This window comes from Symphodus melops (genome assembly GCF_947650265.1).
Source record: "Symphodus melops genome assembly, chromosome: 4".
Taxonomy (NCBI): Eukaryota; Metazoa; Chordata; class Actinopteri; order Labriformes; family Labridae; genus Symphodus; species Symphodus melops.
Window position 1 is genome coordinate 16,309,401 of NC_136694.1, and position 20,017 is coordinate 16,329,417.

At 41.5% G+C, this 20,017-nt stretch overlaps 3 protein-coding genes across 3 annotated transcripts in view; 2 read left to right on the top strand and 1 right to left on the bottom strand.

The window, feature by feature from the left end:
* Window positions 1-20,017, top strand: part of eps8l3a (EPS8 signaling adaptor L3a) — a 64,411-nt gene that overhangs the window by 14,785 nt on the left and 29,609 nt on the right. The window lies entirely within an intron of this gene.
* Window positions 278-14,258, bottom strand: LOC306821979 (protein polybromo-1-like). Its single transcript, XM_079340651.1, has 30 exons — window positions 14,124-14,258; window positions 12,453-12,600; window positions 12,221-12,318; window positions 11,966-12,113; window positions 11,400-11,549; window positions 9,915-10,031; window positions 9,758-9,826; window positions 9,567-9,665; window positions 9,398-9,483; window positions 9,210-9,295; window positions 8,859-9,075; window positions 8,340-8,481; window positions 8,156-8,250; window positions 7,794-8,073; window positions 7,494-7,599; window positions 6,731-7,370; window positions 6,417-6,628; window positions 6,148-6,333; window positions 5,568-5,725; window positions 5,209-5,460; window positions 4,966-5,111; window positions 4,563-4,720; window positions 4,274-4,457; window positions 3,886-4,087; window positions 3,591-3,792; window positions 3,349-3,501; window positions 2,487-2,645; window positions 2,048-2,094; window positions 961-1,174; window positions 278-757 (listed from the first exon to the last, which is right to left on the bottom strand). Exons 2-30 carry the CDS (start codon window positions 12,591-12,593, stop codon window positions 594-596), a joined length of 4,911 nt encoding a protein of 1,636 aa, XP_079196777.1. The 5' UTR covers window positions 12,594-12,600; window positions 14,124-14,258; the 3' UTR covers window positions 278-593.
* Window positions 15,388-19,683, top strand: wdr77 (WD repeat domain 77). The gene is made up of 10 exons (XM_079340652.1): window positions 15,388-15,803; window positions 16,123-16,308; window positions 16,404-16,545; window positions 16,645-16,694; window positions 17,185-17,255; window positions 17,542-17,599; window positions 18,845-18,916; window positions 18,994-19,102; window positions 19,178-19,246; window positions 19,338-19,683. The coding sequence occupies exons 1-10, from the start codon at window positions 15,695-15,697 to the stop codon at window positions 19,480-19,482; spliced, it is 1,011 nt and encodes a 336-aa protein (XP_079196778.1). The 5' UTR covers window positions 15,388-15,694; the 3' UTR covers window positions 19,483-19,683.

Below are 20,017 nucleotides of genomic sequence, written 5' to 3' on the forward strand. Positions count from 1 at the left end.
TGCTTTTGGAGTTTTACAATCGCTCAACAAGTGTCATCCTTGTCCTCTCAAAGTGTAGTTAGACCACTTTGGCTGTTGTATCTGAACTAACATGTCTTGTTGATTTGGTTCAAAGGTTTTCCAAGAAGAAATTAAATTTTTTAATAGTTTATACTATATGTAGTAGTGTTTAAAAGAACCCAATGTAATAATTGTTTCCAGAATACAATTGCTTGTCTTTCTAGTCTGAACTTGTGGCTTTAAAAAGATACATAAGTTAGAGAGCTTTGAGATGTGATAAAACATTACAACTGACAGCTTTTATTTGACCTTGAGTGGTCTCATCATTTTCAAGTAAATAGAGAAATAGACCCCTTCACATTTTATTGTGAACGCATGAAGGCTATCATCACAGAATGTCAGTCTTTAACAATAATGCACTTAGAACAGTTTATCTTAAGTGTTAAACAAAAAACAGCTTCAATGCAGAACAGCTGTAACAACAACAAACACATTTCTTTAAATTGACAACACAAAGAAAACACTTTTAGTGAGCTTAATCCTGTTCCTGTTTTACAGGTACAGTAGGAGCAGAGGCTCAAAATACGAGCATGCTACAGGTTCTGCGTCTGACGAATATTTAAGGTGTCTCGCAGCATCAGATCACGGAGTCGCCAAAGTGCATCTGCCATTGTCTTATGGGCCCCCTTACTCTTCAGCCAGTGGGATGGTAGTCGGCTCTCTTGCTCTTTTGTCAGACGCACATCTTGTTTTTTAACTGAAAGTAAACAAATACAACATTAAAAGTACACATATGGGCATTTTCATGAATGTAAAAATGTGTATTACACTTAAAAGGACTATCCGTGATGGATCACAAAGAAAGAGACTGTACTGTCTGGATAATTGCTTATATTCCATGTTATGTTAGCTATTGTGATCAGCTTTTTTTTTAATCACTGAAAAGCAAATAAACTTAACCTGAGAGAGTGTGGTCCCACTTGCTAACTGTAGAGGACTCTGCTGAGAGGCCCTCAATGTATCTGAGGTACGCCTCAGAGTGGAGCAGCCGCTGAGTCTTGGCTGGTGGGGACACAAACACTGGGGTGGAGGGCTGCTGGGGCGCAGGTTGTCCCATGTGGCCTTGTCCTGGGTAGGGTGGTGGAGCTTGCTGTCCCGGGCCCAGTAAACCCATCTAATGGATACATTGTAAAAACTGTATTATTGTTAATTTTCACTTCGGTACTACCACAGCAACTTCTTCATTAACTTGATTTTATTACATTACAGTACGTCTTCAAATGTCACAAGTATCAGATAGGGGTTCTACATGTTTGTAGATCAGGGCTTTCCAGACAACGGGGCCATTAAAGCCATGAGGGGTTTAATGATGAACAGATTAGAGGTAACACAGACTAGTTCACCTTATATAGCCTCCTGGGACATTCTACAAACTAAGGTGTATGTTGGACGTAGTACTGTTATCTTGTAAATTGAGCTTCATAGAAATGGGAAATTAAAACATGCTTTTTAAAAAAAACTAATTCTACATACTTTTGAAGATGTGTACACTTTTTTATTGGCACCAAAACGATTTTTCTTCAGGGATTCTAAATTATTAAATCTGAAATTTCACAGTTGGACTTTCTGGAAAAAATCACATTTTCCTCCTGGAAATGAACCAGATTTTGTGAAATTGAAGATATGGGAGAAAGTAGTTAAGAAAGGGCCAAACCTCAGTAGATTTGTTTCTAGTTAGCAAAATGTATCGTCTCTCTAATCTTTACATGGTTTGCATTATTACATTCCTGAGGTGCACTCACACTCTGCAATCCGTCAGTGGCCAAGCGTGTTTGACCCTCAAAACTCAAGTTTGTTTGGCTAGAATGAGTGCTCTATACACTTGGTTGGCCCTGGCACAGTTGAAAAAGGAGTGCTTCGGCAGCTATGGTTGCTCATGCATGAGCACGAATATGGATCTGGAACCTGGAGTAATGTGAGTGCAGGCTAGCAAGGGCCTTGGGAGCGGGGACAGTTGTGCTTTTGAGTGCACCCTTACAGAGCCTACCTGTGATCCATGTATGTTTCCTGTTCCACCTGCCAAGCCAGAGACCCCTGTGGTGATATAACCATTTAAAAGACAGTGAAAAGAGCAGAAGGCCACCTGACATTGTGTTTTTCTAAACACTACATATAGTAGAAAAAAAAACATTTAAACTGTAATTTCAACCGTTTTGAGTCTCAATTAATCAAATTGCTTTCACAATCAGGTTTCTTTGTTTTGCTTATTAGAAACATTACATTTATCTTAATAAGAAATTACCATTAAGTTTACTGGTAATGAGCACAATAAATAGCAAAGTTCCAGTTGAGGCTTTATTCACCCAACTGATTAGTCATCAGCTTAAAGCCCTCCGCCTATTGGTACAGGTAGCCCCTCCGGCAAGTCAGACTGGTAGACAAGAAGCACTGAGTGGCAGGCGGGGTGGCTATGACAGCACTCTTACCAAAGTACGGCATTCCAGGAAACCCAGGCATAGCGGGAAGGAGATGTTGGGGGAAGACAGAAACCCCCATGTGATGTATGGGTATGCCAGCCATACTAAACATGCTGTTTATGTGGCCCCGGGTGGGCATCAGAGCTGACCTATATCCTCCCATCATACCTTGTTAGGAAGGAGAGGTAGTAACACAAGACAGCAACATGCATCAGTCATGCATCCACTACTTCACTACCAAGCATGCAGATATGTGGTCATTTATATCAGACCTATTCCATTTGTGACCTGTGGTCAGAAACCAGACTTTTAATGACCTCAGCTTAGCATATTTTAAAACGTGGTTTAAGAAGTGGATATTTGGGAGAGTTAGGGTTAGGGTTGGTTAACCCTAACCCTAACTGTGTGTAAAAAGATTTAAATGCTCCATTTTTTGTTTATTAAAACACAATGTGAAAAGCTTAGCCAGCTCCTTGCACTTCACGTTTTTGCCCTTCTAAAAATAAATAGTAACAGAATAGGCCTGATATTTATGATTTCATTCAATCAACGGATCATTATGATGGATATGGATGAACATTAAAGCCACAAAGGTGGATAAAAGCAGAAAGTTGATGCATGTGCACTACCTCCAAGCACTACTTCATTTAAAGGTCATTACAGTGCACAGCAAGACACTTCATGTTCGAGCAGAAGGTAGCTTAAAACAGTCAAGGTGCGGGTCTCTTAAATGATGTTAGAGGCATCACAATCACAAACATGCTGATATGGGTCTGATAAGGGAACTACAAATGTTAAGTCTAGCAGCTGAGCTTCTTATTCCAGCCTTCTAGTGTACACTGGGGATCCATGTGTATCTAAGAGGGGTTACCTGACACAGGCATCATGCTGGGATTTAGCATCCCCATGGGTGTCGGGGGAGGTACCACCCCCATCAGAGCCCCTACTGGGGTACCTGCTCTAGGGGACGTCTGATGATGAGCCCTCTCGCGTTCCTGCTGTTCGGCCACTTTAGCTGCTCGCTCTGCAGAACAACAGAGAAGTGTTGGTTGGCGACATTTTACGAGTCTCAGTTCTTGGGACAGCGAAACATACAAGAACAGTTCTGCTCGCCTTCATATTCAGCTTTCTTGGAGCCCTCCAGGTTCCTCCACTCTGTGCCAACCAGGCGGCTCAGCTCTCCAAAGGAGAAGTCTGGGTGCTGGGACTTGATGACTGCACGCATCTCACTGCTGAACAAGATGTAGCCACTCATGTTGATTTTTCGCTTTGAGCCCTCCTTCTTTGAAAGTCCCTTTATGGATTTTGGTGTGGACTGTATCCAGGAGAATCATTCAAAGGACATTTTGTGAGCCACATAGTGACTTGTTAGTTTATGGAGGAAATTGTATTTCTGCATCCCCCCTACCTGTGGAGGAGTGTAGGGCATGATGTCCATGTCACTGGAGATGGACGACTGCATTCGAGGATGAGAGTGGTCCCCAAGCTCCCCATCATCGTCCCCAAGATCCTCGAGCTCCTCATCCGTCATATCAGCAAATTTCGCCTCCAGTTTCTCAATTTTCTTGTCTAGAAGAGGGGACGGCTCCTTCTGGGGCACAATGAGCTTCCTGTTAAATATTCAGAAAATACATACTTTGGTATTTATGAAGCTTTTTTTTTTTTTTCTAAGTAAAACCTTATTGTGGGAGAATGGGCTGCCATCTTAAGTAATTCTCTCATCTAAGACAGAAACAGGCATGAGCAATCACAACAGAAAAAACACAAAAAATGAAAAGCATGAAAAGGTTTTTCACCGAAAATAGTAGATTTCATCCTCCACCACTTTCCCTGAGAGAGAAAAGCGCTTAAGACCTTTAAATTTCTTCATCTGCTTCTCACTCTCAATGTAGCGACTCTCACAGAGCAGAATGTTCTCCTCAGGCACTTCAGTCGGCCGACAGGACAGATAGTCTTTGTATGACGACACCACACACTTCCCTGTGAAGCAGAATCAGTGGATATGTTTCAGTCTTTCTTTGTCACACAGCGCAGCATTTTGTTTAGCAAGAAACTTGTATTCGGTTCAGCCAGTATGCAGGGCACCTATGATGCAGGTCATAGGACAGGTCTCCTCCAGGTTGCTTAGGAACACTTCCTTCTTGTAGAACATCTTAGTGGGCTCATGCTCAGTTTCCTCGGGATGAATGAAGATTGGACCAAAGAAGTAGCCTGCTCCATCTCGCATCCACATTTTCTCAACCCTGATGAATTGAATGTTAAAAAAAAAAAAAGATTTGTAAGAGTGAAGCTCCCTGTACACCATAGTTTCCAACCCTAACACAGTGAAGCACTCCGGTCTCCATGAAAAGAAAGGACTTGTGTCACATAACCTTCTTCTTCTTCTTTCTTTTAGAAATCATTATAAAATATTATTATTTGTTAAAACGACATTCTTCCAACTTTAAAGTAAAGCCAAGAGTAAGTCGGAGACATGTAGCTACTCTACCTTCCCACTCGGTGGCGCACTAGCCCATGTGAACCAATGTAAACGCAGTCTCCCACTTTCAGCCACAGGTTGTTGTAGCAGAGCTGTTCATAGTATTGACACCCGGGCTCCCCATTGCTCATATCCATTGGAACGTCCTCCCTCTCCTGCAGACACAGATTGTTTTCCTGAAAATAGCCTTTGTTATTTTATCAGAACTCTGAAAAATATTTCAGGAAAAACAACACAACAATATCTGTTCACCTTGTCTACAATAACGTCTGCCATTTTGCTCTCATCTGCCATCTCCGGGGGTTTCTCCTCTTGCTTAGGAGCGAACATCGATGCCACACGGACGACAGGTAGCGGGACCTCTCTGGGAACAAAGCGGACTGAACTCAAGGGCATGGTCCACATCTTGATCTTCTTGAAGGACTTGGACTTGGCGGAGTAGCGAGACTCGCAGACAAACACATCCTCAGATCGGAAGCCTTCGGGATGAAGTTTGAAGTACTCCTTGAATCCAACACACCATCGATATTTGGTGAGCATTCAATACAAATGAAGACAGTCAATGTTCAACACTTCACAAACTCAAATCAACGAAATAAGAAAGCGATTACCTTCACAAACATGACCACACATTTCCCCAGAATCTTGCTGACGGGAGCTTTGTTGTAATAGTCGCTCTTGAAAACCTCCTTCTGCAAGAACTTTCTTGTGGCGAGATGAAATGTTTCATTGGGCCTGTAGAACCAGCAGCCGTACAGCCACTTCTCACCTGTTGTTTTAAAAGGTGAAAAAAATGAATGAATTTCACTGTTAACTATTGCTATGTTTGAAGTTTGTAATTGGATGTTTCCTCAACTGAAATCTGTTCCTGATCCAAGACAAAAACGTACCACAAACAACTTCTGTCATATGTTAACACAGTTGTTCTTTTCATGACATACTACTTCCCATTAAGTAGCCTCTGTATATGGAGAGCCTGAGCTACAGACTGAGCTAAACAAACATTCATTTTACTTCATCTACGAATGTAATTCATTGGTAAAACAAGTTACAAAGAAAAAAAACCTTTGGGACCTGGCCAATGAATGCAATTTAAGGGACTTAGGGGATGCACCGTACATCTAACGGATGTGGAACACTTTCTCGTAGAAAATACCAAAACACCTTTCTGAAGAACTGAAAGAAACTGACCTGTGTCGTCCTGCCAGAGGCGTTCAATGTAGATGATATGAGGCTGCAGGTTCGGCTCTGCAGGTTCCACATACACGTAGTCTCCCACGTGGTACATGCTGTCTTTGAAGCTGCAGTCCTGGCTGTATGTGCGCTGCAGATTGGACTGCCAAGATTCTCCAACAGTGTCCTCTCTCTTCTCCGCTTCTGGGATTGCACAATTCACTCAGTGAAAAAAACAAAAACAATCTTATGTTGCAATAATCTGTCATAGAAACTGAACAAATTACCCCTTTTTTCCTCTTCCCTCTTAATTTTGTCTTCTTCAAACTCCTTGGGAAGCTTCTCCTTCTTCTCCTTTTCCACGTCGTTGTGCAGATGTTTGGACGAGTAGCTGAGAGCTGGAGACATCAGGATCTCGCCGTTCTTACACAGCTCATCTCTGATCCGGATAAAGAACTGCTGCAGCTCCACGGCGTCTTCAAAAATCTCTGAATCAGTCCTGCCATAAAGATATGGTCAAATCCTTCTATAACATCATGGTGTACATGGCTCAGTGGACAGATGATTTGACTTGGGTGCATGATAGTGGACAGCACCTTACCTGTTCAATCGTCTGGCCTTTTCCAGCACTTCAAACATGTGGTCCTGAAACACATCCAGCCTCTTATAGCGCCCTCGGTCTACATTAGACCTGATGATCTCAAAATTGAGTCTTGGCTTTTCAGGATTTGCCGGATCTACGGCGGGAATCTCTGCGAGTGAATCACTGTAGCAACGGCCCTCGTCGTCTTGGTGACCTAGCACGGAGACAAATAGACTCCGGATGAGTTCCTGGATGAGGCGGGGCACATCAGGCACATGGGTGTCATCTCCTCCTTCCAGGTCCCGCCTGGTCTCCAGCAGCACCCTGTGCAACATGAGGGCATCGCGGTAAATCAAGGACTCGGGCTCGTTGTAGGTACAGGCGTTGTTGAACATGAGCACCAAGTCCTCCACCAGGGCGTCCACATCCTGGTACTTGTTAGCCATCATGTGACTCTTGATCTTCTCCATGTCCACAGGTTTTTTGATGGCAATGTAATAATCCGGCAGCTCGGCGCGGGACGGCAGTCGGAGGAAGATGGTGCTGAGACGACGGCCCCGTTTATCCGTGTAGTTCTTAACAGCTTCATAAAGTTCATTAAGCTTCTGCTGCAGAGGTGTCAAGTATTTGGACTTCTTCAGAGTGATGCTGTTCTTTCCTGCAATCAAATTAACCAATATGAATCATCTTCTCAAATGACAGGCTATGAAGCAGGATTTGTTTGGATTGGATTTGTTCAAGTGAAGCAAAAAAAAGGAAAAAAAAAAAAGGGCTGACTTACTAATTTTCAACTTTGGTGAGATTATATCATCATCGTCTGTTGCAGGTCCAAGATCCCTGCGTCTGTCTTTCATAATCTTCTCTAGGACATCAGCATCGTTGTAGACCTGCAACACATCAAAAATGTTTATCACAAACAGCTCCTGGTTCCTGGATCAAATTTCCCTCAGCTTCCTCTACAGTCATATTTACCAGACTCAAATGTCTTTGTCTATCGAGGAACAAAATGTGCTTTTCAGAAACATCACACTAACTTAAAAAGCATTCATGGAAAACAGATACGAACACCAAACAGATCTACCCGTGAGCCTTCTTCATTGTAGTGTCGAGCATTGCGGAACATCAGCCTCATATCCTCCACCATCGCGTCTTCAGTCATGTATTTGTCCGAGCGAATGTTGTGCTCGACGGTCCTGAGGTCCATGGGTTCCAGGATGACCTTGTAGTAGTCGGGATAGTCCTTCTTCGAGGGCTTCACCATGAAGAGGTCGCACAGTCTGCGACCTGTGCCGGCTTCTCGAGCCTCAGTCACAGAAAGTAACAGAGCCTTCATACGGTTTTTCTTCGTGTTCTTCTTGTGACTGGAAAAAAAAGTCAACTGTTACTCTACGTAGGAAAGGAAACAAGACAAACGTTGTTGTTGAGTGGGGAAAGTGTGCAAACCTTTTTCTCTTCGTGCTACTGGTGTCAGAAGTGGCAGAGGACAGCATACTGTCTCCATCATCATCATCTCTCTGTAAAAGCTCCTTCCTCTTCATCTAGATAGATTACCAGTGAGATTCACTTTGAATGCTTCAAATTCTTCATAAAACACATGAAACTGAGACGAGCTTACAGTGGGGCTGACCTGCTGAATCTGTTGGAGTTTGAGCGCCCGCTTGTAGACGGAGGAATGAGGAACGTTGAAGCGTTTGGAATTCTCAAACATCAGTGTCAGATCAGAGTCGACGTGCTCAACGCTCTCATACTCATTGTTCTTCATCTTGTTCCTGTGGGGAATTATGGGCTCTCACATTTGGGGAAGGAGGGCACAGAAATACTGTACTGTAACAGGTGAGTGCGGTGATGCCGCAGGGAGTAGAAAATAAAAGAGAAAGAATGTTGGTGACACAAAGTAAAAGAAATCACTGATAAAAAAAAAACATGTAAAGAATAAGAAAGAAGCAGAATGGGTTTCTAAACCATGGAAAAATCCCAAATGTAAAACATTGGTTACGAGTTTAAAAAAACAATTTGTGTTGAAGGCGTTAGTTAAAAGCACCAGGAGGGTAACATTGATGTTGAGTATGAAACTAGCCGTGATCTTTTTTTTTAGACAAAGACTCATGAAAGCAGACAGGGAGTAAGATCAGTAGTTCTGTCATACTTGATCTGGAGGAGGCAGATGGGATGACTGATCTGGTGAAAGTAGTCAGGGTAGTCCTTCCTGGAAGGCAGCTGCAGGAAAGGCTCAGAGATCAGCTGGCCCTGGCTGTTTCTTGCTCCTCGCACGGCCTCATACAGCTGAAAGATGGGATTCGTCATGTCCATGTTCGAGGTCAAACTCTCTGCCTCAGATTCCCCTTCGTCGTAGTGCACAGAACCTGAGAAAAAAAAAACAAGAGGAGATTTATTAAAAAAAAAAAAAAAAAAGATGACGACGACGGAAATCGTTCACAGCGTGGTCATCAAAGCACAGACTGTCTGATGAAGCGTAGATCTGGAGATAAAGACAAACCAGAGAGGATGCCTTCCTCGTCACTTTCATACTGAAGAGCCATGGTGATAGCTGAGAGGCGGTCTCCCTGCACGGACCTTCTGTTCCTGAAAGAGACGCGCAAAAGAAAGACAAGAAGTGCAACACGGTAAGACTCAACTATAACAGTGCTTCTCTTATCCTTTTGGTGTCGCTTTTTTTTTTTTCACCTGATACGCATGCTGGATTTGATTGGTTCTCCGTGTTCCATCTCAGACTTCTTTTGTGAGAAAATCTTTTTGATGGTGTTTGCGTCCTGGAAAATATGAGCATGTGAAACACGTGTTTGTCTGTTTCCCTTATTCAGCATTTTGTCATAAATATCTGCTACATATTCACCTTAAACACTTGTGATCCAGGCTCATTGTAGGTTTTAGCATTCTTAACCAGCAAATCGATATCTTTGGCCATGGCACTGACACTCCTGTAGTGGCCCAACTAAGAGACAATGAACAGGCAAAACTCCTTGTCACCTAAGACAACTTATATACAACAACAAAAAATCGAATGCATGAGGTGCAATAGCTCACCTGAATCTTTTGAGCGATGATTTTCAGATCGATTGGTTCCTTAATGATGGCATAATAATCAGGGTATTGCTGAAAGAAGAAAGGCAAACTATCCATTAAAACTCAGGTCACTCATTGTACAGCGTTACCCTCAAAGTCTGACTGTAGGCTCTTGTACCATTTTGGAGGGAAGCTTCTGGAAGAGTTCGCTGACCAGGCGGCCAGTGGGCTCGATGTATGACACCACGGCATCGAGGAGCTGCTCGAGGACTTCTTTCAAGCAGGAAGTGGAACTCTGTCACACACAAGTGGTCACAATGTCCAGCTGATGTTAAACTGCTGTTTACGCACGGAAACACAGCTCCTCACATTCACCGAAGTTTTCAGATGTTACTTACTGCGTGACTTTACAGCTCATCAAAGCTCATTGGGTAATAGCAAAAGTGCTTCACTTTAAAAAGGAAAACTATTTATCCATCACAATGTCAATGTTTAAATGTTTTACACTTACTCAACTTAATTTAACTTATTTAACAAGGAATATTTACAATGACATACAAAACATCTTTACAATGGAGTCACCGTTAAGTATTGATGAAAAGATTCATCGTAAAATCGCGATAAATCGATTCAAAGGAGTCGAGATTCACATCGGTACTCTGAAAAAAAGAATCGCAGTAATATGGGGAGCGTCAGCAGCTGTAGAGCAAGCGATTTTTGAAACTGGCGATGCACCCCCGTCTCGCCTTTTGGATTCTACAAGACAGAACATTAAAGAGGCGAGAAGAGAGCAGACAAGACAAACTGTGTGCAAAATATTGCAAGAAGACGGGGAACTACACAAATAGCACAACGAACATGCTGCAGCATTGAATCAACATCATCATGAGAAGCTGGTGAGTTTAGTGAATCATTAAATCCCTACTGTTAAGTCATTATGGGTTTTAGGTCTTAAGTTTCAAAACGCCATCATGGTAGCCATATTGACAAAAAGCCACTCCTTGATCCCAAAACCGTTTGATGATATTTCCTCACTCCCTCGTCGCACCAAACGTTACTGACAGATGTTAGCGATGGTTCCAAAGCTCTTACTGCTGCTCGGAGGAGAGAGGATCCTCAACCTTTTCACAGATAGACACGCCCCCTTATTGGACATCACTCAATGGATGGACACGGCAGCCGATCACACTTCAATGAAACTTAACAACCTCACCAGAGTTCAATAACGGAGGACAGCAGACACTAAGAGGAGCCTTGAAACCGACTTTAAATATGCGCTGGTTGCTTCAGGGTTGGTATGTGATGAGGTGGGACTTAAAGTGTTTCACATTAGAGACAAAGAATCTGTTCATTTCAGGTCTTAGTAAATCAAAAGGATTACAAACAAATTCCTACATTGAACTTATAATATTTTCTTTTGATGTCGCTTCACATGGTGAGGGAAAATATGTCCCTCTTCCTCTCTCTCCTTCGCTTTATTCCCTTGCATCTCAACATGCTTCTCTGGCGGGAGGGACTGAGACTCAAGTGTGAAATGCATGGATGCAACCTAAGAGAACTGAGACACAGGCCTCTGGACTGATTCAGCATATTTGTCACATTTTATCCAAAAGATGTGTGAGGTGTGAGGGGACAGGGACGAGAGTGGAAGTCAGTGTTTCACCTCATCTTCAGTGGAACCACCGGGGTTGTCTTGTGTGTCGTAGCAGTCTTCATCATCCTCTTCATAATCCCCTCGCTGAACAAATTCATTCTTGGTCCGCAGGTAAAGGTCCCACAGTTTACAGGCTGCCCTGTACTCAGGACTGTCAGGCTGGACAGAGACAGGCACATGTTCTTTTAAAAGTGCTATAGAAATAAAGACTTACTCACAATGTAAGCTGTCCATTGTGTGGGTCGTGTCAAAGGAGAATTTCTGTCAATTTTGGGACAGACAATGAAGGTTGTCTGTCTGTCTGCCTGCCTGTCTGTCTATCTGTCTGTCTGTCTGTCTGTCTGTCCGTCTGTCTGTCCGTCTGTCTATAGATTCAATTTCATTGTCAGCAATCCACATTTATTTTATTTAAAGGTTTATTTGAATAGGGACAGATACAAAAAACATAGATAAGCTTGAACAGCCATCTGATTTATACATCAGAGTGTTTTTAGCCAAAGTTAATTCACGACACTTGTCCCTAGTAGGGCTTCGAGTTATACATAGACGTTTGACCATTTAGTCACTTATTTTACCTTGTAATATGTTTTTGCATTGTTGAATAACAGTTGAAAGTCACTGGTGAGTTGTTCGACATCATCGTACTCCTCCATCTTTAACTTCTGCTGGATCTTCATCATGTCAATGGGCTGAGACACCACATGGTAATAGTCTGGTTGATTCCTGTAAGACACACAGCCTTTTCTCGTGTCTCGTGTTTGTACAATGTGACAATGAGTATAAGAGCACTGAGAAACATCAAGTTGAAGGCCACTCTTCCCTTCCCTCACCTTCGTTTTGGGGCTCTGATGAAGAGCTCACACAGCATCCTGCCCTGGTCATCCTTGTAATCTCTGATCGTGTTGTATAGTTCATGACACACAGCAATCTGCAAGGCAAAGGTTAATCACTGTAAAGCACCCGCTTGCTTCATCTAGTGTGCACTGTTCATTCTGCATGAGTCACATCATTCTGACAGTATATTTTTAAAGGCACAACAGTAACTGAAATGTGTAAAATTACAGGATCCACAGTTGGGATGTTTGAGGTCCTTCTCCTCTTTCTCCCAATTGAAGAGACTAACGGTGAAGTCTGGCTATCGTCAAAATCTCCTCCACTCACACTGCTAGAGGGGGACGTTGCTCTTCTTCTTTTTAACGCCATGTTAACCCTGATGACAAGACAAAGTTAAGTATCACCACATAGAAGAGTCTTTCATTGGGAATGACAGGGGTAAAAGACTCAATGTTCATACTGTATGAACTAAATGGTAAAACGTTAAGTAAGGCTGGGGTCTGAAGAACCAGCTGATAGGGTTCCTCTCATACACTGTAAATTCAATGGACGAAGCCTGAGTGACGTCAGCCATCTGTTACTGCAGCGGGCTCCCGAGGCTCGTAAGCAGCAGCCGCCATGCTGGAAGTACTGTCACAGCCTAACCTTAAGTCAGCCTAACGACAGGCTGAGAGCTGGAGCTGAGGCGGCTTTAAAGCCTCTTTACATCCTGCCCACACATCAATCAGGTCAGCGAAGCATAACTACGAATAACACACGTCACTCATGAAATCAAAAGAGAGCCGGAAAAAAAATTAATCCCCCTACAATGCGTGCCTGTGAGGACAATAAGCAATCAGACCTATTCTGTTCATTTAGGCTGTAAAAACAGCTTTTTTGAATGTGGTGTGTTTGTGACTTCTGGGGCTCTTGGAGACCCTCGAAGGATCGCAGGATTTAACACTTTGTTATCACCAGAGGCTGCTGCTTGGTTCCTCTATATGCCACAATTATTTGCAGCTCCAATCTGAACCTTACCCCTTAAAACAGTTTTCACATTGGTCTTGTAGAGTGAAACTAATCTGATTTTTTTTAAATCATTTAAGGATGTATGGATCAACAGGGTTCACTCCAACAGTTTCATATATTGATATTTAACTATTTGAGTTCTAAGACCTTCCCTTGAGACAATGCTATTTTACACTGGGCCAAAAATTAATAATGTGAGGACAAAACTAAAGAAATTGTGGACAAAACTAGTTTTCAATTTACAGTTATCGACTCACGTGGTTTTATTATTTATCATTTTTAGTGGACATATTATGTCAATTGGTACTAGTGCCTATGGAATCGATCTATCATTCACTATTTCCAATAACAACAAATTATCTTTATTTCCTGAGGCTTTATTTGAAGTTGGGTTAAATACTGATAAAAAAATATATATCTCCTTCATATGGCAACAGAAAAAACGCATGCAAGTCATGCATGATTTGTCGTACACCCTCTGGATTCATGAGGTTTACTTTAAGATAATGTAGATGAAAAACACACCAGCAGAGCATTATTATCGCTTTGAATGTCATTTCTGTCCCCCGATATTAATGATGCAGGCATGTCTGCAGGTCTGACCAACCAAACCTGTGAACCCTCTCATGTCATCTGGCTGCAGCAGCTAGCTGGAAGGACTGCAGCTGTCCACGTCGGTGTCACTCAGCGTGGACAGGTACACAGCACAGATAATGTAATAGCTACAATTACCGACTGGCCTTCTTCAACATCACCTAGTTTTACAGCCGAGACAAAGGCATCACTGTAACTACGTCTGACGCCACAAAGCTACCATTTTAAAACGACGACACTTTTTGAAAATATATTTGGGTTTATATTTCACTCTATTTCACATAGCTGTATTCTTACCTTTCATGAGCAAGTTTACTATACCCACGAAATCTTAACCATCAAGAAAACCAATCACTTATCGATTTTGGACAGAGAGGTAAAAGTGTCGAGTTAGTGGTAATTTCAATGCAACTTCCGATTGCGTACCTTCAGCATAAAAGCTTGCATTTTATTCATGTCTTGACAAATGCTTTTTACACGATCTTAACGACAATTATCTCACCTCTAATTTAATGTGTAGTTTCGTAGATACGTATGTCTTAAAAAAGTGATTTAAATATGTGTTGATAATCCCTATCCATGACAAAGATACAAACTTGAAATTTACAACCTCACTGAGAGTGAACCGAGTCTTGTTGATTTCCGGTTGAGTGAAGTCCACTTTACTCTTCAAACTTGCCACCAAACCTCCTTGTTTTAGCCTTTTCCCCCCCCTTTCTACTCCCTTACCCCCTAAATAGAAGACCAAATAGAGAAGTAGTATATATCCCAGAATGTTACCATCTCTTAAAAATACCATGTTAATCTTTCCTGTATGGTTTATTGATACCTCATACTTCTAAAAAAAAAAAAAATCTATGAGGAAAATTTTATTTTTGTATTTTCAGGGAATGGTTTGTTTAATTAAGTTAAAACTGATGAACAATGTTAAGACATGGCATGTCATTTCAGTTTGTCTTCTTATGAAACTCAACATTCATCATATTATTAATTTCACATTCACCATAATCAATTACGATGTAGGCTCAATGTAAGTTGTAGCCTTTTTTATCCAGCAAATGAATATATTTGGACAAAAGAAAATACATGTTAACGCCATTTTATAAACAACACTTTTTAAACAAATAAAAATGTTGTATCAGATGCAAAAGCTTCACTGAATCTTCTGAGCAGTGATTTTCAGATGCCAAGTTCTTTTACTTGTGAGGGCATTGAAGAGATGATTCTCCTGATATCTTTCAAAGTACTCCCAGACAACGATTAATGGCCGTTTGGTAGTTATAAGCCTGCTAATTCAAATAAACTGATGAAATACATGTAATTTTTAGACAGTTATTTGAAATGTATTTTTAACCATGAACAAACTGGTGAGTGGTGACACTTTTAAAAGTAGGCCTAAATAACATATACATTATATTTTTAACTACATAAACTCAAACCTGTAATATTTTAAGTCTGACGAATGTAGTATATGATTTTCGAAAGGTAAAATATAATAAAGCAAATAAAATCAAGCCCCAAAAAATCCCAACAAGCGTCAGTAGGAGAGAGTAACGTCATCGACCTAAACTCCCGTCGCCTTCAAAGATAACGGTATTTAATTCGACGAAGAAGAAAATCCCGGAAGTGAGTGTTTTTCGGGCCCATGTGTTGTTTAAACTCTTTCATTCATTAGGATACGTCAACTCCTGTTATAGCTCATATTATCGTTTCTGAAGGCACACGGAAATCATTGTGGTTTTATGTTGCTCATATGAACCAAAAGTGATAACGGTAGGAACGTTAGCTTGCTAGCTAACTTACTAAGAAACCGCGTTGAAGTCGTTTGCAGTCGTGGCTGCACAGACATATCCGATTGTGTTATCTGAATGAAAAGTGCTGTAGATACCAACATGATCAAGGAAAACCGGTGGAATACACCCCCCAATGCGCCAGCGTGCATGGAGAAACATCTGTGCTCGGCGCAGTACAGAGCAGGTCGGTAACAAGGCAAGCTAGCTTAGAAAAGTAAACACGTGGTGATGCCAGATCAATATTTTAATGTTTAAATGTGTACTGATTTTATTTAACGGAGAATCCTTGGCAACGTTCAATAACCTTTATTCACGAGTGTGCACTTATTAAGCTCCTAGATTCTGTAGCAGGAGCGTTATAAACGTATAGGGGCATATATGGTCTTCTCCATACATTTAATATTTGCAGACTTTAAGAGGGACCCTTTATCAGTTTATTTGTCCAGGTAGCAGTATGATTATAGGTGTCTTTATGGTTATTTCGTACTGACTTTTTTTTCCAGATGGCACCTTGCTGCTAGGTGCCTCCAGCCTCGCTGGAAGAAGCTGGCAGGGATCTGTGTGGATCTACAGCGACCCTGCACAGGCCCCTCATGAGGATCAGTGTAAAGCTGGAGTGCAGACTGAGGCTGGAGTCACAGATGTTAAATGGGTGTCAGAAAAGGGTGTTGTTGTGGCATCGGACACAGGTAATGTGCATATGAGCAGCATTTTCAGTGAGCCCTGGTTTTTTTTCTTTTTCTAATTTGAATGTTAAACTGGATTTTGTTTGGTCACTGTAAAGGCGCATTGGAGCTCTGGGAACTGGCAGAGGATGAACGCCTGCTGGTGAATCGCTTCACCAAACAAGAGCATGACCACATTGTCACCACAGTCAGCCCAGTTACTGGAGCGAGCAGTGCTGTCACTGGAAGCATGGACTGCCGGTATACACAATGTATACACACAGTTGATTGAAGTGAACACATTTACATGTTTGAACCCCTTTTCATCACTTTGCATTTTTTTACCTTTTGATTTTAAAGAATTAAAGTCTGGGATCTCAGCCAGGAGACGGTTGTTACTACCTACAATGGTAAGAGAACATTTGCGAGTTTTAATCATGAAAAACTATTTCCATGTTCATATACAGTATGTCCCCTGTGTGTTTGCACAACTTCTTAAGAAGCCTTTCACAGATTTAGTTAAAGTCGACTTGATTTACTTCGGCCTTGAGTCAAGGAACAAAAACGTGAAGATTTTTAAAATTGTATTGATAAATAATAATGTTGATAACATGACATGCTGTCTGCCATATATGCTTGTTGTATTTTTGCTATTCAGTGGAGATTGTACACTTTTAATATGCATTACAAGTACTGACTTTTGTACAAGTTTTTTTAAGGATACAACCTAATTTTAGATTAAAACTGTCTTGTTTTAAAAGTGTGTTGGACAATGAATAGTCCCACTAGAAGAATGTGGTTTAAAGTCAGTGTCAGTATTTTTTACATAAAAAAAAAAGCTCCTTCATAAATATGGCCACTACAAAACTGGATTAATTTCTGTACGTTGTTTCATTTCAGTTCACACACAGCCAGTCAGTTGTGTTTCCTGCAGTCCTACAGAGGAGTCTCTCTTCATCTCCTGTGGTCAAGTAAGACGCTAATCAGCAGTTTGCATGCATTTTTGAAAACACGTGCAACACTGATGAAGATGACGATTTGAAGAAACAAATTAAGGGACACCTTGCGTCAGAACTTTGCATTTTAAGCATTGACGTGTTTGCTTTTCGTACATGCCCACATGTAGTCAACCACTCACAAATACAAATGTGATAGCAGTAGATAAAAATCTTTTGTGTTTTAACCCATCAAACTGCTGACAGTAATACAGAGCAGCAGGCCATGATTCAAACGTAACCTGGTTTTTCTCTCGCTCAGGATGGCCGTGTGCTTATGTGGGACAGGAGGAAGCCAAACAAACCAGCCACAAAAATAGGTGAGCAACAGGTTTTGCCTGGTTGTTAACGGAACCGGATTTCATTTTGCTACAGTTTTGAATTGTATAAACCTTTTATCGTACACAGCAAGCAAGCAAACTTTTTTGTAGGCTGTGAAACCAAGTCCAATATGATATAGTTATATTTTTATCTTATTATAATATATATTATTATATATTATAACTGATGATTAAATGCAAGTGTGTGAGACTTGGCGGGCGTTGAGCGAAGGCGAGCAGGTTGCTCAGCCTGTTGGCTGTCACACTGAGCAGGTTAGGATATCATGCATTATAATTAAAAATACCTGATGTTCCTACGCTTGGTCACTTTCAGTTAGAACAGCTATGATGTGGTTGCTTGTTTGGCTGATTCATCACGTCTGATCTTAAGACTGTTGATGCCAGAGTGAAATAGGATGTCTGGGTAATTTAATCATAGCATGAAAGGGATACTTCACCCATTTACATGAAGCTGTGTATCATTAGAAACATGGTAGTAGTGTTGAATGGTCGTGAATCCAACCCTCATTTTCCCAAGACGATAAAAATGTGTTTTTCTTTGCTTGAAAGTTTTCTTCATGTGACGCAAAAAGCGTCATATTGCATCACATGAAGAAAACTTCCAGGCAAAGAAAAACATATTTTTCTCGACTCAGGGCAAAATGAGGGTTGGCTTCACGACCATTCAACACTACTACCATGTTTCTAATGATACACAGCTTCATGTAAATGGGTGATGTATCCCTTTAAATATAAGACACAATCCTTTTTTGATTCTGCCATTCTCTCCTGAAAACGACATTTTCTTGATGAAAAATCAATTTTAATATGAATGAGTGAAAATCTCTAAGTTTCAAGCATCTCAAGTTTTAGCGCATTACCTCCCCAAGCCCTGGGGACTGAAACAGAGATACTGGTCACACATCTGGAATGTGCAGATGTGAAACAGAACAGTGCATACAGTCAACAGTCTTTGTTTATCCTCCAGTATTACAAAGCGTTCTTGCCTCCACTGATAGGCACATCAAGTCAGCACTGCAGACATGTCAGCTTGTGTTTGTGTGATGTTAGTGTAGTTGTGGATGTGATCGTTAACATGCAGCTTCAGATTCAGAATCAGATATGTTTTGGAAGGACGGCTGGTCATGGATCAAGGCTTTAAAGGCTGAAATTTGCGGATTCCCGTCACCAGCTAGTCAATCGATTCCCGGCTAATTCTGTGTTCTGCTTATGTTTCTGCTTCAGATATAGAGACCCCCAGCTGCTCCCCCACTACTGCAGCTTGGCACCCCCACCACAGAAGCACCATTGCTTTTGGTAAGACCAAGCAGAAGATTGTTGATTGACAATAATTGGCAGTGGTTTCAGGTTTGATCATGTTTGTTGTGCCTCAGGTGATGAGCTCGGTAGAGTGACAGTGAAGGATTTCCTGGGAACAGAGCCAGCCAGGGTGGAGAAAGTACACAACCGTAGAGTCAATGGGCTCGCCTTTTCTACACATAGGTAAACATAAATCTTTACTGGCTTTTACATTTGTCTTTCTGGGAAATGTAAACTTATTTATTTTTTCAATCTCAGTGCGCCACTGCTCGCCTCAATAAGTGATGATTGCTCCCTGGCTGTTCTAAACTCTGAGCTGCAAGAAATGTAAGTCTTTGCAGTCCATATTAAAAAACAAAAAAAACCCTTTTCAGTGTTAAAAACAACGCTTGTCATTTGTTCATGTTCTTTCTTTTAGACTTCGAGATCGGCGACACCAGGATTTTGTCAAAAGTGTGTGCTGGCTCCATGGTGGCTCCAACGCTCTCACAACTGTAGGCTGGGATCACCTTGTGCTTCACCACACAGTGGGTCCAGCTGCTGGAGCTCCCAACTCCTTGTAGACTCAACAGATGCTAACACATGTAGGAAGAGAAGAAAGCGGTTTATGTTTTGGTTCATTCTACTCCACTCGAAAACTGTCTCCATCCACTTCTTTTAATTCTTCCTCTGTATAGCACTGTAATGTGTAATTAAACTTGACGCAACCCATTTGTATTTCATATTTTTACATTAAAGGGAACCTAATGTTGTGATGGCGAGAACATGTTAGTATGTTTTTCTTTGGAGTCCAATATAAACGAACAACAAGGAGCCCCCTCAGGATTAATAACTTTTTTTTTTTTAATTGAATTGAGGATCGTGGTAAATAATCAGCTGTTAATTGTACTGATGGCTAACATGAGACTGTCGCTGGCCCCCTTTAGCCCACTCCTGCTTTTACACATGGTCGTGTGTCAAGTGTCGGTGCTCGGCTCTGAAGTTAATGGGATTACATGGTGATTCTCACAGTTCGTGGAACCTATGGTCTCGCTGCTAATCTGTCATTTGACTTGGTGAATGAACTAAACGTGCTTTAACCATTCACACGTTACACCA

Coding starts and splice junctions, on each gene's coding strand:
- LOC306821979 (XM_079340651.1), bottom strand. CDS start 12,593: ATGGCGTTAAAAAGAAGAAGAGCAACGTCCCCCTCTAGCAGTGTGAGT. Junction 5,726..6,147: donor CCTCTGGCAGGACGACACAG/GTCAGTTTCTTT, acceptor TTAAAACAACAG/GTGAGAAGTGGCTGTACGGC. Junction 1,175..2,047: donor GAAACATACATGGATCACAG/GTAGGCTCTGTA, acceptor TGTATCCATTAG/ATGGGTTTACTGGGCCCGGG.
- wdr77 (XM_079340652.1), top strand. CDS start 15,695: ATGAAAAGTGCTGTAGATACCAACATGATCAAGGAAAACCGGTGGAAT. Junction 16,546..16,644: donor ACTGGAAGCATGGACTGCCG/GTATACACAATG, acceptor TTGATTTTAAAG/AATTAAAGTCTGGGATCTCA. Junction 19,247..19,337: donor AACTCTGAGCTGCAAGAAAT/GTAAGTCTTTGC, acceptor TCTTTCTTTTAG/ACTTCGAGATCGGCGACACC.